Source organism: Scyliorhinus canicula, chromosome 2 (assembly GCF_902713615.1).
Source record: "Scyliorhinus canicula chromosome 2, sScyCan1.1, whole genome shotgun sequence".
Lineage (NCBI taxonomy): Eukaryota > Metazoa > Chordata > Chondrichthyes > Carcharhiniformes > Scyliorhinidae > Scyliorhinus > Scyliorhinus canicula.
Genome location: NC_052147.1, coordinates 166,719,989 through 166,736,037, shown reverse-complemented (window position 1 = coordinate 166,736,037; position 16,049 = coordinate 166,719,989). Strand labels below are relative to the sequence as shown.

At 48.0% G+C, this 16,049-nt stretch overlaps 1 protein-coding gene across 3 annotated transcripts in view; it reads right to left on the bottom strand.

Annotated features, from left to right (window-relative positions):
• Positions 1-1,280: 1,280 nt before the first annotated feature.
• The window catches only part of LOC119961400 (gamma-crystallin S-1-like), a 28,078-nt gene continuing 13,309 nt past the window's right edge, over positions 1,281-16,049 (bottom strand). The window contains exons 1-3 of one of the 3 annotated variants that reach the window (XM_038788804.1): positions 3,362-3,480; positions 3,019-3,261; positions 1,281-1,627 (exon numbers count right to left, since the gene is read on the bottom strand). In XM_038788804.1, the coding sequence (XP_038644732.1) occupies positions 1,352-1,627; positions 3,019-3,261; positions 3,362-3,370 (528 nt within the window). In that variant the 5' untranslated portion in view covers positions 3,371-3,480 and the 3' untranslated portion in view covers positions 1,281-1,351. Of the gene's footprint in view, positions 1,628-3,018; positions 3,262-3,361; positions 3,481-16,049 lie in introns of those variants that run through there. The other 2 variants (XM_038788805.1, XM_038788798.1) reach the window with 2 other exon arrangements.

Sequence of the window (16,049 nt, the reverse complement as noted above, 5' to 3'; positions counted from 1 at the left end):
CGGGTTAGGTGGATTGGCCATGCTAAATTGCCCGTAGTGTCCTAAAAAGTAAGGTTAAGGGGGGGGTTGTTTGGTTACGGGTATAGGGTGGATACGTGGGTTTGAGTAGGGTGATCATTGCTCGGCACAACATCGAGGGCCGAAGGGCCTGTACTGTTCTATGTTCTATGTTCTATAACGGTGAACTCTGCTGCCTCTTCCCTGGCAGCATTGGATGGATCCAAAGGGAAATCCCATTGACGGGGCAGGACCAGAAGATCCTGCTGCTGGCCAACGCACTGCGGAAAGGCCAGAGAATTTCACCGAGAGCTGAGGAATTGATCAGCTTGGATTTCAAATGGGGTAAAGGGATTTTCATTCATAGTTACTCACAGCTTCCATTTCTTTTTCAGCTGCTAAATTAATCAAATATTCTTATCTTCCGCTTTTACACTTGAATGATGGCTGAGACCAATTAGGTAAAACACTCTGCCGGAGCTCTGAGATAGCATTGCTAGCCATACAATTTTCAACAGAATACAGAGATAAAGGATGCGATTCAACGGTCCTGTTGCGCCCGACTTGGTGTCGGGGCAATAACGATGAAACTTGCGAGAGATCTCCTGCGAGATTCTTCAAAATGTCTTGCAACATTTAGCGGAGTCCCGCAAGATGTCCGGATCTGGATCTTATCCTCACTGGCATGATCCAGGTATGCATATTTAAATGACCCATTGGGCTCATTTAAATATGCATTTGTTGAATTCTCCAGGCACTCGGGATTCACCTATGGGAGACCTGAGTGCTGTTAGTACTGGTCTACACCAACGTGCTGGAGCAGGGGGGTCTCCCAGGTCATTGGAAACTCCAGGTGGTCAAGCATTGGGCAGGATGATACCTTGGTACTCTCGCTACCACCTGGACACTTTGACACTGCCAGCCTGGCACCCAGGCATCATGGCAGTGCCACCCAATGCCAGGGGTTGGGCCCGAGGCTGCCATGCCCATAACAAGTGGAGTGGGGGGAATCTCGAGATCGGAAGAGGTATGTTGGGTGCAGTGGGAGGTGGGGGAGTGGGCGGGGGGTCCAGGGTCCGGAGGCGGCAGTGGGTCTGCTGAGGGGCGGGTCAAAAGATCTGCCCTGATTGAACCAGTGCAGGAAACAACATAAGTGTTCTGTGCTGAGGCCAAAAACAATGGCAAATTGCCATTGGATAGCAGGGTATCAAGAAGCACCCCAGTAAATATGCCCAACACCTTACATAGAAATGTTTAGTTGGAATCGCGCAAAAAACACAAGATTGTAGAAATAAGAGGACACTTTATTATTCCATGAATATTTCAGAAAAAAATTATATTTTAAAGCAACAATCTAGAAATCTCTCATGCGCCTGAAAGATCCGATAGTTGAGTTGTAGCCGCCCCAGTCACTGTATCTCTTGTATTCACCGGGTCTCATGAAGTACTGTCGGCCTCTGTAGTTGGGATGTTCATAGAAGGTCCAGTAACCGTCCATCACATGGCTGGAGTGGATGTCACGGTAACGGAAACGATCGTAGACAGATGGACAGTCATCCATGAATTCCATCATCTGTCCTCCAAAGTCAGGCCTCTCGTAAATCCTCATTCTGTAGTTTCCACCTCGGTACTGTAAGAGAGATAAATTGTAATTCAGCTAACAATCTTTAGTATCTTGAGAGACAGCCTCCCAGTTGGAAGAGAGCTTAAGGAAGGTTCTAGATAATGCTTCTGTGCCACGAGAGACAGCTCGGTAACATCTATTAAGGAAGATATTATTTACTAGTGGAAACCATTAAATGATAAAAGAACAAATTGATACCGAAAAACAGAGAAATGTTTTGAATAAGAAATTGATTCTTTTATTTATTCGTTCATGGGATTTGGGCGTCACCAGGTGGGCCAGCATTTATTGCCCATCCCTAATTGTCCTGGAGGGGGCAGTTAAGAGTCAACCACATTGCTGATGGATCTGGAGTCACATAGAATCATAGAATTTACAGTCCAGAAGAAGTCTGCACAGACACATTGAAAGAGCGCTCTACTTAAGCCCACGCCTCCACCCTATTCCCGTAACCCAGTAACCCAACTCTCTTTTTGGACACTATGGGGCAATTTAGCATGGCCAATCCACCTAACCTGCACATCTTTGGATTGTGGGAGGAAACTGGAGAACCCAGAGGAAACCCACGCAGACACGGGAGAAAGTGCAAACTCCACACAGACAGTCACCTGAGTCTTGAATTGAACCCGGGTTCCTGGAGCTGTGAGGGAGCAGTGCTAACCACTGTGCCACCATGCCTCCTCTTGCAGACATGTAGACCAGACCAGATATAGATGACAGCTTTCCTTCCCTGAAGGACATTAATCTATCAGATGGGTTTTTCTGACAATCAACAATGGTTTTATGGTCATCATTAGACTTTTAATTCCAGAATTTGATTGAATTCGAATATTGCCACCTGCAGTGGCAGGATTTGAACCTGCTATTACTCTGGGTCTCCAGTTTACTAGTCTAGTGACAATACTGCTATGCCACTGCCTCCCCTTCTTTATGGAGACATACAGGTAGAAGGTTTTCAGTTGCATTATTTAAAATTTCCACTGTAAGAATATAATATTTTATTCTTCTTTAATGTATTAAAAATGTTTTAGGTGAGAGCAACAGCATCAATGATTAGATGTTAGTGTCTCATTGTTGTTGATATTTCTAAACTTCCATTGTAACCATTTAGTTAAAAATAATTATAAAATTATTCATTGAATTACGTAGATGATAAAGCACAAATTCAGCCCTACTAGTCCATACTCTCTACGCAAGATCCCTTGGATTCTATCTTCTTATCCTAGCTTTCAGAAGTCCTGAAACCAATTTCATACCAATCAATCTTCCACCCCTGAACACTACCTAATGCTATCACTGCAGAATCCTGGCCAAAGTTTTAGTGCAAATTATCAGCAAGTTGTTACTTTCTAGCCCTTCATTGAGGTGAAATATGTAAATTATCAAATGTAACTTACATATGGGTAGGAGCGACATGACCTGATGTTGTCATTGAATCCCATCCAGCGCTGGTAGTCAGGATATTCTCCCCTGCTCAGAACATACTGGTATCCCATGTAATTGGGTTTCTCATACATCACCCACCAGTCACTCTCAACACGGATGGAGTTACAGCGGCTGAAGTAAGAGGACAGGTCAGCACAGTCACTGCTGCACTCATAGTGCCGACCCTGGAAGTTCCTGTCCTCGTAAAAGATAACCTGTGGAAATAGACAAAAGCATGAAATTAATAATTTCTCAAATCAGGAAATGTTGAATGAAGAATTCTAATGCCATGTATGTACACTGAGATATCCTTGCCTTTCCCATTTTGAATTCACTGTTAGTTTAGCAACTGACTGAATGTTTCACTGCTTCACACAGCTTGGTGTTTATATACTGGGCAGAAATGCCTCACTGTGCTGTACTTTGTTATTCTAATGATTCAATCCTGAAAAATCAGCAAAATTCAACACATTGTAGTTATTGCAGTTAAACACCTGAAAGACATTTGATGTGTCATTGATTCTTCTCCATTTGCCTTCATGCCTCTCTAATTGTTGTTTGAATAAAGCATTTCTGGAACAGTCACAGCTCTGTTTTCGCCCAGGCCTGTTTAAATCATTTGGTGTTCTGCTCTGAAATCGGTGACGATGAAGAGCACCCAGATCATTAGCATCTCCAAGCTATTCATACAGCTTTCAAGGTTTTAGACCTTTTTAACCAGCTTGCACATTGCCTCCAAGAACTTGTGACACCTTTGCTACAAAATCAGAAAAGCTGACTGCTTCCTGAGGGAGATCTTCTTCTCATCACAACAATTCAGCCTGTTCCTCTTTCTGTTTCTATCTGCTTTCTGTTTGTGACTGCATCTGTGTGCTGATCACTTTCTCTCACCTGCTCTCATATCCTAGTTATAGCAGTAACATATATTTTCTGTGTTTGGCCACAAAGCATTTTCTATCTTCACTTCCTTATTATATCGTTGCTTATGTGACTCACGGACTTATTATTCAAGAAATTACAATTGATACCTTTACATTTGATGTAGGGATGCCAGCTGTGAGTTTCTTGGCAGTGGGATACAGGACGCTGTTTCCGGCCAATGGGATTCTCTGTTCATGCCGTTGTCATGGGGATTTCCCATTGAAGCCAACCCACGTCCCCAGGAAACCCATGGGTGGCAGCACGTTGGCAGGATTAGAGAATTCCAGCGCCCGTGAACAGCAGGAGAATTCTGGCCTTAAATTCTTAAAAGACTTCTTCAAACATTCTTAAAGATAATTTCAGATTCCACGACATTTTAAGGAAATTACAAGTTTTCCTTCGGGTATTGTTACTGGGCTAAATGTCATCACAATATACTTCCAGAAATCACTATAATTTCCAAAAAAATTAGTGTCTCATGTCTCAAAAACACAGTGTATTTCCCAGAAGTCACTATAATTTCCGAGGGACATCTCTCTTTTCCAGCATGGTACTTAAGGACTATCCAGTTTGGTTTTACTCCCCTTTACAGCAATGAAATTTGGATTGAGAACAATGCTAAGGATTGTAGCTGTGATAATTTGCTACTGGACCTTGTTGGAGTGGCCTATAAATCAGAAAGCATATATAATTGGGGATAGGTGCGCAAATGTTTAATAACAGAAGTTAATTTATTACTTGAACTGGAACAAACTACTAAAACCAATGTAGAAAACTGCCCAGATAGGTTCTGTCCACAAAAAGCAGGACAAAGCCAATTCCTGCGCAATCAGAAAACTCTAATAGGGCTTCTGAGCGAAGAGTTATGACATGCATGTGATGGTGCCTCAGTGCTGATATCAGGAATGTCCCACTATTCACCACAGCATGCATTCAAAGTAACTCCTCCATTACAAGTGTCCATGGAAGTTCCCAGTTAGCCATTTGGAGCACTTAATTGAACATCCAATCAGGGCACCAAAGGAACAACCAATCAGGGTAATAAAAGGACTAGCTTTTTGTGGAAAGAAAATGCGGTGTTCTTTTTTTTTGTTTATAGAATTTACAGTGCAGAAGGAGGCCATTCTGCCCATTGAATCTGCACTGGCTCTTGGAAAGAGCACCCCACTTAAGCCCACACCTCCACCCTATCCCCGTAATCCCACCTAACCTCAGGGCAATTTAGCATGGCCAATCCACCTAAGCCTCCACATCTTTGGACTGTGGGAGGAAACCGGAGCACCCGGAGGAAACCCACGCAGACACGGGGAGAACGTGCAGACTCCGCACAGACAGTGACCCAAGCCGGGAATCGAACCCGCGAAGCTGGAGCTGTGAAGCAACTGCGCTAACCTCTATGCTATCGTGCTGCCCCTAGCACGGTGTTGTTTATTTCAGGATGGTTGGTGTAATGTTCACAAAGACCACAAAATAGCTTTAACTTAAACAAAGCTATAAATTTCTGAACACTACGAACTTGCATTCAACACATATACCTTAAGAACACACAGTTAATTAATAACATCTAAACCAGAATCATCTACAGCTAATCTCACTACTGATTTACACTATGATCTGCACTCACTTACACTATCTGCTCTTCTGACCTTCACCAGCTAACTCCTGCGTACACTCCGACCTCTGCCCCGGCAACATGGTCTAGCATCACTGCTTAATATGGCTGTAACTGTAGCTCCCTCTGGTGGCTACTCTTGACACTACATTAACCCTTGCAGTGCTGAAAGTTATGATAATATCACAGAAAACACTCCTTAAAACATAACAGTACCAGACAAAGATGACGATGATTACGTTTTTCTTGCAATGGTCAGAGATAAACGCAGTTCAGACCAGGACTCAAGGCAAAGATCAATTTTAGGGTCACCACTACACCATCCATGAATGTGCAATAAAACTGACTATCAGGAATGGGAGGCTGGATTCTCCGCAGCCCCGCGCCAAAATCGCATTTGGTGCAGGTGCGGAGAATCAACTTTTGCAACGGATTCGGACCCAACGCTTCTCCGGCGATTCTCTAGCCCCCGAATACCCATGCATCTGTGAATTACGCCGCTCGGCTGGGGAGCCATTGCCAGAGGCCCTCCCAGCGATCCTCCTCTCCCGACCGGCCGAGTTTCCAACGGTGTAGAACTAAGATTGTCTGGCCGGTCGGGACTCTCGTGTGGCAGCTGTGGACTCAGTCCGAGGCTACTCTGGTGGTGGGTGGGGGGATCGGGCACTGGGGGAGCCCTTATGGGCGACTGTGGCACAGATCGGGCTGGTCCGATGCAGGGGCTCGTGGCCGATGGGGGAGGCCTATATTACGGAGCTGCCTCTGTGGTCTGAGTCCGCCATGGCGCTCGCCCGGCCGCTGGAATTCACCGCCTCAGGTCCTTGCTAGCCCCTGAAGGTAGGTGAATCGACTTTTATTTTTCTCAGGAAACAGGGAGTGCAACGCCAGCGTTTTTACGCCGGCGTGGGGACATAGCCCAATTTTGGGGGAATCCAGCTCGGGGTTTTTAGCTTTGCTGAGAGTGCATGTTCATTTTAGAAATGATAGGAAGCACTCAGCACTGCCCCTTAAATATTTTCCATGGGACCCCGACACAGGAGAGTTCGGAGAGTTGGAGGCGGGAGATGATAAACCTTTTTCAGTCAGATGTCAACTGTTATGCCAGTCGATATACACAATCGGTGGGTGGGCTTATAAAAAACTTGTGGAAAAGAGAGAGCCAGGAAATAAGGCTGCAAAAAGATGAGTTACTTGCCAAGCTGGGAATTTTTTTCAGCTGTACATCTTCACATGTGGCGGGTTGCAGAGTCGAACTTCACACACATAAAACGCAAGAGGTTGGCTCGGGAAAGGGTGGGTCCACTGAAGGGAAGGCGAGAGAATCTATGTGTGGAGTAGAGGAAATGGGCGAGGTACTAAATGAATACTTTGCATCAGTGTTCACCAAAGAGAAGGAATTGGTGGATGTTGAGTCTGGAGAAGGGTGTGTAGATAGTCTGGGTCACATTGAGATCCAAAAAGATGACGTGTTGGGCGTCTTGAAAAATATTAAGGTAGATAAGTCCCAGAGCCTGATGGGATCTATCGCAGAATACTGAAGGAGGCTAGAGAGGAAATTGCTGAGGCCTTGACAGAAATCTTTGGATCCTCACTGTCTTCAGGTGATGTCCCGGAGGACTGGAGAATAGCCAATGTTATTCCTTTGTTTAAGAAGGGTAGCAAGAATAATCCAAGGAACTACAGGCCGGTGAGACTTACGTCAGTGGTAGGGAAATTACTGGAGAGAATTTGGAAGCAAATGGACGTATTAGCGTGAGGCAGCACACTTTTGTGAAGGGGAGGTTGTGTCGCACTAACTTGATAGAGTTTTTTGAGGAGGTCACAAAGATGATTGATGCAGGTAGGTCAGTGGATGTTGTCTAGATGGACTTCAGTAAGGCCTTTGACAAGGTCCCGCCTGGCAGACTGGTACAAAAGGTGAAGTCACACGAGATCAGGGGTGATCTGGCAAGCACGGTAGCATTGTGGATAGCACAATCGCTTCACAGCTCCAGGGTCCCAGGTTCGATTCCGGCTTGGGTCACTGTCTGTGCGGAGTCTGCACATCCTCCCCGTGTGTGCATGTGTTTCCTCCGGGTGTTCCGGTTTCCTCCCACAGTCCAAAGATGTGCAGGTTAGGTGGATTGGCCATGATAAATTGCCCTTAGTGTCCAAAATTGCCCTTAGTGTTGGGTTGGGTTACTGGGTTATGGGGATAGGGTGGAGGTGTTAACCTTGGGTAGGGTGCTCTTTCCAAGAGCCAGTGTAGACTCGATGGGCCAAATGGCCTCCTTCTGCACTGTAAATTCTATGAACAACTGGCGAGGTCATAGAAGTCAGAGAGTAGCAATGGAAGGGTGCTTTTATGATTGGAGGGCTGTGAATCGTGCTGTTCCCCAGGGATCACTGCTGGGACCTTTGTGTTCGTAGTATATATAAATGATTTTGAGGAAAATGCAACTAGTCTGATTAGTAAGTTTGCAGACGACACAAAGGTTGATGGAATTGTGGATAGCGATGAGGACTGTCAGAGGATACAGCAGGATTTAGATCGTTTGGAGACTTGGGTGGTGAGTTGGCAGATGGAGTTTAATCTGGACAATTGTGAGCTAATGCATTTTGAAAGGTCCATGCAGGTAGGGAATATACAGTGAATGGTAGAACCTTCAAGAGTATTGACAGTCAGAGAGATCGAGGTGTACAGGTCCACAGGTTACTGAAAGGGGCAACACAGGTGGAGAAGGTAGTCAAGAAGGCATACGGCATGCTTGCCTTCATTGGCCGGGGCATTGAATATAAGAATTGGCAAGTCATGTTGCAGCTGTACAGAACCTTAGTTAGGCCACACTTGGAGTATAGTGTTCAATTCTGGTCGCCACACTACCAGAAGGATGTGGAGGCTTTAGAGAGGGTGCAGAAGAGATTTACCAGGATGTTGCCTGGTATGGAGGGCATTAGCTATGAGGAGAGGTTGAATAAACTCGGTTTGTTCTCACTGGAATGACGGAGGTTAAGGGGTGACCTGATAGATGTCTACAAAATTATGAGGGGCACAGACAGAGTGGATAGTCAGAGGTTTTTTCCCAGGGTAGAGGGGTCAATTACTAGGGGGAATAGATTTAAGGTGTGAGGGGCAAGGTTTAGAGGAGGTGGACGAGGCAAGTTATTTACACAGAGGGTAGTGGGTGCCTGGAACTCGCTGTCGGAGGAAGTGGTGGAAGCAGGAACGATAGTGACATTTAAGGGGCATCTTGACAAATACATGAATGGGATGGGAATAGAGGGATACGGACCCAGGAAGTGTAGAAGATTTTAGTTTAGACGGGCAGCATGGTCAGCGCAGGCTTGGAGGGCCGAAGGGCCTGTTCCTGTGCTGTACTTTTCTTTGTTCTTTGCTCTTTGGAGAGACAGACAAAGAAGAAAAATACAGCGATAGTCACCAATATTAAGCTGGATTAAAGCTGAAGTCTGATTTTAGAGCGCGATCTTCAGTCCTTGTTACGACCTCGTTCAAGTGAAATGAGGCCAGTGAATAGCGGGAGAGGCCATAAAACGAGATCCGCGCCAGGCGCCAAACAGTTTGCGATGCAACCAGCCCGCACCCTTAGGTGAAATCGGGATCTCGCTGCAGCGAGAAACTAATTAGCATCACTTAAGCCCCATTTCCAAACAATTAACTAGAGCCATCCGTTATCCAACGGCCACGTGTCAATCAGCGGCTTCTGCAGCAAGTGGTCACGCTGGCGCCGATTACTGCTCCTTTTTAAAAATGTGGACCAGGCAGAATGGGGCCTGGGAGGGCTCCCAGACCATCGGAGGCCCCTGGGTGGTCAAGGTAATTGCAGAGTGGCTCCCTGGCCCTCCCCGTGGAACAATGCCAAGGTGCCCAGATGGCACTGCCAAGCCGGTGGTAAGGTGCCAGGGTGACAGTGCCAGGGTTCCCAAGTGCTGGATGGCGCTGCCAAGGGTCAGGGTACGAGGGGGCCATGCCCATAAAATGAGGGTGGAGGGGGATTTTGAAGGTAAGATAAGTAGGGGCCTCCAGGAGGTTGGGGTGGTGATGTGGTGATGGGTGGGTGTCCTGGAAGGGAAGGGGTTCGGTAAGCGGGCTTGGGGTGGCCTGAAGAGAGAGGACCCCCAGGGACCCCATAGGGCTTTTATCACCTGGGGTGTGCGGTAGTGTTCAGTGTGTGGGGAGGGTGGGGGGGGGGGGGGGGGGGGTGAGATTGCCCATGGATGAGGAGGTGTGGGGGACCCACAAGCTCACTTGGAGATCGGGGCATCCTTTCACAATGGCGACCTGGGCCGGGATTCTCCCCTGCCCGGCGGGTCGGGGGGTCCCGGCATGTTGGAGTGGATTGAACAACTCCGGCGTCGGGCCACCCCAAAGCTGCGGAAGTCTCAGCACATTTAGAGGCCAAGCCCTCACATTGAGGGGCTAGGCCCACACCGGAGTGGTTCCTGCTCTGCCAGCTGGCGTGAACGGCCTTTGGTGCCACGCCAGCCGGGGCATAAAGGACTTCGCCGGCCGGCGTAAGTCCGCGCATGCGCCGGAGCGTCAGCGGCTGCTGACGTCATCCCGGCGCATGCGCAGGGAAGGGGGTCTCTTCCGCCTCTGTCATGGTGAAGCCATGAGTCGTTGAATAGCAGTAGGGAACTCTCCGGCAGAGCTGACATCCCGGAAAAATCCACCACAAATTAATTTAGAAATGTTTTGGGAGAATCATGCCCTTAAAAAACAGATTGGTGTTTGCAAAGGCCAAGAAAATATGTAATTTTTAACGAAACAACAAAATAAATAATACTTCTCAACTTAAGTTGAAAAAAATAAATGATGGGGGAGGGAAAGGTAAAGAAAGTACTGCAACTTAAGAACAAGTAATTATGATGGCTGACAAAGGTGGCACAATGAAACCATTCGGTGAGAATATGGAATCATGGGGTTCCTCCGAAGAGAGGTTTGACTACTTCCTTGCTGAAAACAGGATACCAGGTTAAATTGAAATAGCAACTTTCTTGAGTCTAATAGGATGGAAAATCTTTACCCTATTACAAAGTCTTGAATACCTTGCAAAGCCTGTTTTTATAACTTATGAGGAATTGACTACCCTTGAAGAACACTTCTTGCCCAAACCATTAATCAGAGCAGACAGATTCAGATTTCATTGACGTAGATAAGAGGATGAAAATTGACAGCACTGCTATGGAGACGAGCAAAATATTGTGAGTTTGGATCGGCTCTTGAGGGCATGCTGTGAGACAAACATATGTTTCGATTCAGAATTGAGACAATCCAGAGATGATTGCTCACAGAAACCTGTCTAACACCAAGCCTTGCTGTTCAAATAGCAGTGTATATAAAGTTGGGAGCAAAAGAAACTTCCCAAATTGGAGCTGATGCCAAAAAACAAGGCGAATACTGAGAAAGGAAGATCTCTCAACCTGAAAGTATGCCATAGGTGTGCCCAGGTGGGACATTTCCCACAGGAATGTGGTGTAGAGGGAAAAAAAAATCATAATTGTGGAAAGAAAGGTCACATAACTGAGGTGTGCTGCACCAGACAAAATCCTCAAACCTCGAAGATGGGTAAATGCAAGAACACGTCCAATTCCACAGAAAGAGTCGACAGAGTGATGGAAGATAATGGAAATTCCCAGGAAAACACAATGACTCGTGAGATCAAGGAACTAAAAATCGGTGTACAGTCGATGCAAGGCGATGCACTGAGATTTTGGGTCTATCCAAAACTAAATGGGAACAAAATTAAAATAGATGTAGATACAGGAGCCGCTGTATCTCACATCACTGAAAATTTATGTTGACAAAGTTCAAAAACGTATTATTAAAACTATTTGATACAATCTTGTGAACTTACACGGAAGAGGTGGTTCCAGTGAAGGCTTACATTATGATGCAAATCAAAGTAAGTGGTCAATCTGAAAAATTGCCATTACCAAAAGGAAATTTACCTGCACTTTTCGGAAGAGCCTGGTTGAACAAAATCAAACTAAATTGGTTGCTGAGATCGAAAATTACAGAAGATCTGACCAATATGTGAACTCCGATGTTCTAGCACATTTACCAATGTGGAACAAATCATAATCAAAGGAGAACTATGGAAACTATGTGTACTTTTCCTCGGTGGATAGTGTACATATGGCTGCATCTCAAGCGCAAAGACACACACAATCTGTTATGTTGAGGAAAATCATGGACATGGACCAGGATTCTCCCTACCTGCACCGGGTCGGAGAATCCCAGGGGGGGAAGCCCGAATCCCGCCCCGCTGCCCCGACGCCGGCTTCCCTATTTTCCAGCACCGATTTTCGGGCGCCGGCAGGATTCCCGCCACGCCAGTAAGGGGCCGTTGACAGCGGCCCTTCCGGCGATTCTCCGGGCCCTGATGGGCCGAGTGACCGAGAAGTTTTGCCCAGTCACACATGGCGGGACCTGACAGATAAGTGTGTGGGGGCCGTCCTGGGGGGGGGGTTCTGACCCCGGGTGCCCCCCCCCCCCCCCCACGGTGGCCTGGCCCGCGATCGGGGCCTACCGATCTGCGGGTGTTATGTTTCTTGAAAGAATGCTCAAAGTCGTTCAGAAGTTGAAGGATGGTTTATTGTGCTCCACAATAAATTACTTCGTTGGCTTTTACTTACAGAATGGCACTTGTGAATATACTGCTTTTCTATGCTCTGCAACTAGGCCCAAATACTTGCAGCCCTGAGCTCAACTTCCGACCTGTCCTGCTTCCTTGCCCCACCGGCCAAAGTGAGGGAGGGCGGGCCTTCGGCGTCACTCTTATATGTCCCCGCGCTGCCCCCTGGTGGTACTTCCATTTTCCATCAGCCCCTTCTGTACACACTCAGGCGAGGATCACTACAGCGGGTGGTCTGGTTCCGTGGGGGCTTTCTTTCCTCCGCGCCAGGCCCTGTAGGCCTCCGCCATATTGCCCGGAGGCCGGCGCGGAGAAGGGAACCCCCGCGCATGCTCAGAAATCGCGCATGCGTGACCTCACACCAGCCCTTCGGCGCCAGCTGGAGCTGCGGGAACCACCCTGGCATGAACCTAGCCCCCGAGAAAGTGGAGAATTCCTTACTCTCGGGAGCCGTATACGCCGGAGTGGTTGGTGTTGGTTTTCACGCTGGTGTGGGAACATCACACCATTATTGTAGAATCCCGCCCTTGACCTTGAACGGTATACCATTGGATAAACAGATAAAGAATCCGGAAGTCAAGCCGTACCGAGCAAGAGGACTTGAATTAATAGTACAAAATGGAGTACATAAATGGGCAATCGGCGTCATCGGGCACAATCTACCAGCCGTGTTGTATCCAAAAGGGAGTGCGATGCAACCGGTAAATGTCAGGAGAGATGGGACCAAGCCTCGCAGGCCTGAATAGTCATCCTAATCCCAAAGGCCCCCAAAACAATCCCTGACCTCCCCCAACAATATTGGTCCAGTGCTAGGATATAAAATACTGCAGCTTTTCAACTATTTCACCCTTGGGATTGGCCAAAGCCACCTTGGTAAACAGTACATATGGATTTCACGGGATCAATTAAAGGATGTTTCTTATCCAAGTGGATGCAGATTCCAAGACGCCCGGAATAATGATCATAAAGTTGACAATAACCTAAAAAACAATGGAATGACTAGACCAGGTATTTCCATGGTTTGGCAAATCGGAACAATTAGTTAGCCATAATGGAGCTCAGTTCGCGTCAATGGAATTCATCGATTACCTTTGGAACAATGGCATACAACATATAGGGCTGGATTCTTCGATTTTCAAGCTATGTCCTGAGGCCTGCATTTTGAAAATTAGTTGCAAAACGGCCAACAATCCTCAGTTTGGTTGGGGGCTAGCAGCAAGGCAACGTACAGCACCAGTTCTAGCTGCCGATATGGCCCGGAGAATTGGCAAGTCCGTGGTCATGCAAGCGCACAGCGGCGGCCTATAACAGCGGCGCCATGCAAAATGACTCCGACCGTGCGCAGATCCGGCCTGCAAAATAGTACCCCCCCTTTGGCTGGCACGTGAGCCCAGGACCGGCCCCCCGCCCCACAGTGCCCCCAGCCACTGACCAAGTCTCTCCCTGCCCGCGGATCGGCCCTCCCCCGAATGTGGCAGCACTGGACTGAGTCCACAGCAGCCAGGTCAAGTTCACAACAGGTAAGACCATGAGAGACCCATGCCATCGGGAACTCGGACGGTCGGCGGGAGATTGTTGGGGGGTGGGCCTCAGGCAATGTCCTGAGGCTGTCAATACGGCATGCGGCGTTCTCCTAGATCACGCCGCTTTGGAGGTGGCAGCGCATCGCGAAATCGGCTTCACCCCTGATTTCGGTGGAAACGGGGATTCTCCAGCCTATCGGCGAATGCAATTTTGGCGTCAGCGGCCGGAGGATTACGCCCATAAAACCTGGGCCTTATCCTTCCAAATTGGATTGGCAGAGAGGTTGGTACAGTCATTGGCGAATACTGTCAAAGCATCAAAGGATGAAGGACCATTGTCTAAGACAGTAAACAATTGATTTGATTTATTTATTGTCGCAAGTCCCGAGGTACAGTGAAAAGTTTTTTTTTAGGGGAATAGATAGGAGATTCTGTGGTCGCGAGCGAGACTCCCAGAAGGTTTGTTGCCTCCCGGGTGCCAGGGGCAAGGATGTCTCGGATTGTGTCTTTAGGATTCTTGAGGGGGAGGGGGAGCAGCCAGAAGTCGTGGTGCACATTGGTACCAACGACGTAGGTAGGAAAAGGGGTGTGGATGTATTAAAGGAGTTTAGGGAGTTAGGCTGGAAGTTAAAAGCCAGTACAGACAGAGTTGTCATCTCTGGTTTGTTGCCGGTGCCACATGATAGTGAGGCTAGGAATAGGGAGTTGAAAACGTGGCTGCAGGAATGGTGTAGGAGGGAGGGCTTCAGGTATTTGGATAATTGGAGCTCATTCTGGGGAAGGTAGGACCTGTACAAGCAGGATGGGTTGCATCCGAACCAGAGGGGCACCAATATCCTGGGAGGGAGGTTTTCCAGTACTCTTCGGGAGGGTTTAAACTAAGTTGGCAGGGGAATGGGAACCGGACTTGTAGTCCAGCAACTAAGGTGGCCAATGTTCAGGATGTCAAAACATGTAGTGAGGCAGTGAGGAAGGTAACACTGACAAAGGAGAGTACTTGCAGGCACGGAGATGGGTTGAAGTGTGTGGTGAATGTAATTCACACTGTAATATATATGATTCCGTATTATTGTAAGCGCAGTTGCGTTGCCCGACCACTGTTGTAAGTAGATTAAAACCACTGTTCATATCTTAAAGCACGTGTCTCATGAATTGATGGTCTCATCAATTTAATCTACTTAAGAAACAGTAAGGAACAATCATGGAATCAGCCCTCAAGCCTGAGCGATTGGAACTCGACCCACAGGATGCAGAGGCAAAATAAATCTTTTTGCATTGGCTCCGATGTATTAAAGCCTACCTGGCTGAAGCAAGCACAGCTGAAACGACGGAGGAGCAAAAACTTAGCCTACTGCACGCGAGGGTAAGCCACAGAATTTCCACTCAACTAAACTGTACCAGCTCATATACTGAAGCCCTAGCGCTACTCGACAAAATGTATGTGAGGCCTGTAAATGAGGTCTACACGCAACACGTGTTTACTACTCGCTGCCAGCGGCCTACGGAATCACTCGAAGAATTCCTCAGAGAACTAAAAACTCTATCTTGGGACTGTAACAATCAGGCTGTAACTGCTGCAGAGCAGAGAGAACTTGCTGTCCGCGATGTCTTTGTTGCAGGCCTGAGATCAAATTACGTGCGCCAGCGATTGCTGGAAAAGGGGGCCCAAAATCTTGAAGATACTGTTGAACTTGCTACGACTATGGAGGTCTCATTTTGCAGCCTCACCTCGTTCCCCGCGGACCCCGCGACCCCATCATGGGCCCCCGACCAGCGACTCCCCCAGACCTGCGCCGCGCGGCCGCCCAGCCACAATGCTGCCCCAGCCTGCCACTATTGTGGCCAGCCCCAGCACCCGCGGAGCACTGCCCGGCCCGCAACGCGACCTGCAGCAGCTGTGGGCGAAAAGGACACTATGCCAGAGTGTGTCTGGCGAAGAAAGCCCCAGCCTCTAACCCTCCCATGGCTCAAAGTACTCGTTCCCCGAATTCACAGGCCCGCAGGCCCCGAAATGCTGCAGCCTGTATGCCGACTCCGCCCCCACCCAACATGTGCGACTCATGGGGGCGGCCACCTTGGCAATCCTCCTCCATGCGGCTGGCCATGTGCGACTCATGGCCCATGGGGATTGAGTCCCTGGAGAGCTCAAGCGGTGGTCGTCAAGACCGGGGAAAAATTCCGCATGGTCGTAGAATATAGTCAGACCATTAATAGGTTTACGCCATCTTGGGATCCATCCCCTCCAAACTCTGAAACTTACCTCGACGACTACGAACTCAGAGGGCAGTCATCACGGGGCCACTCCAGCACAG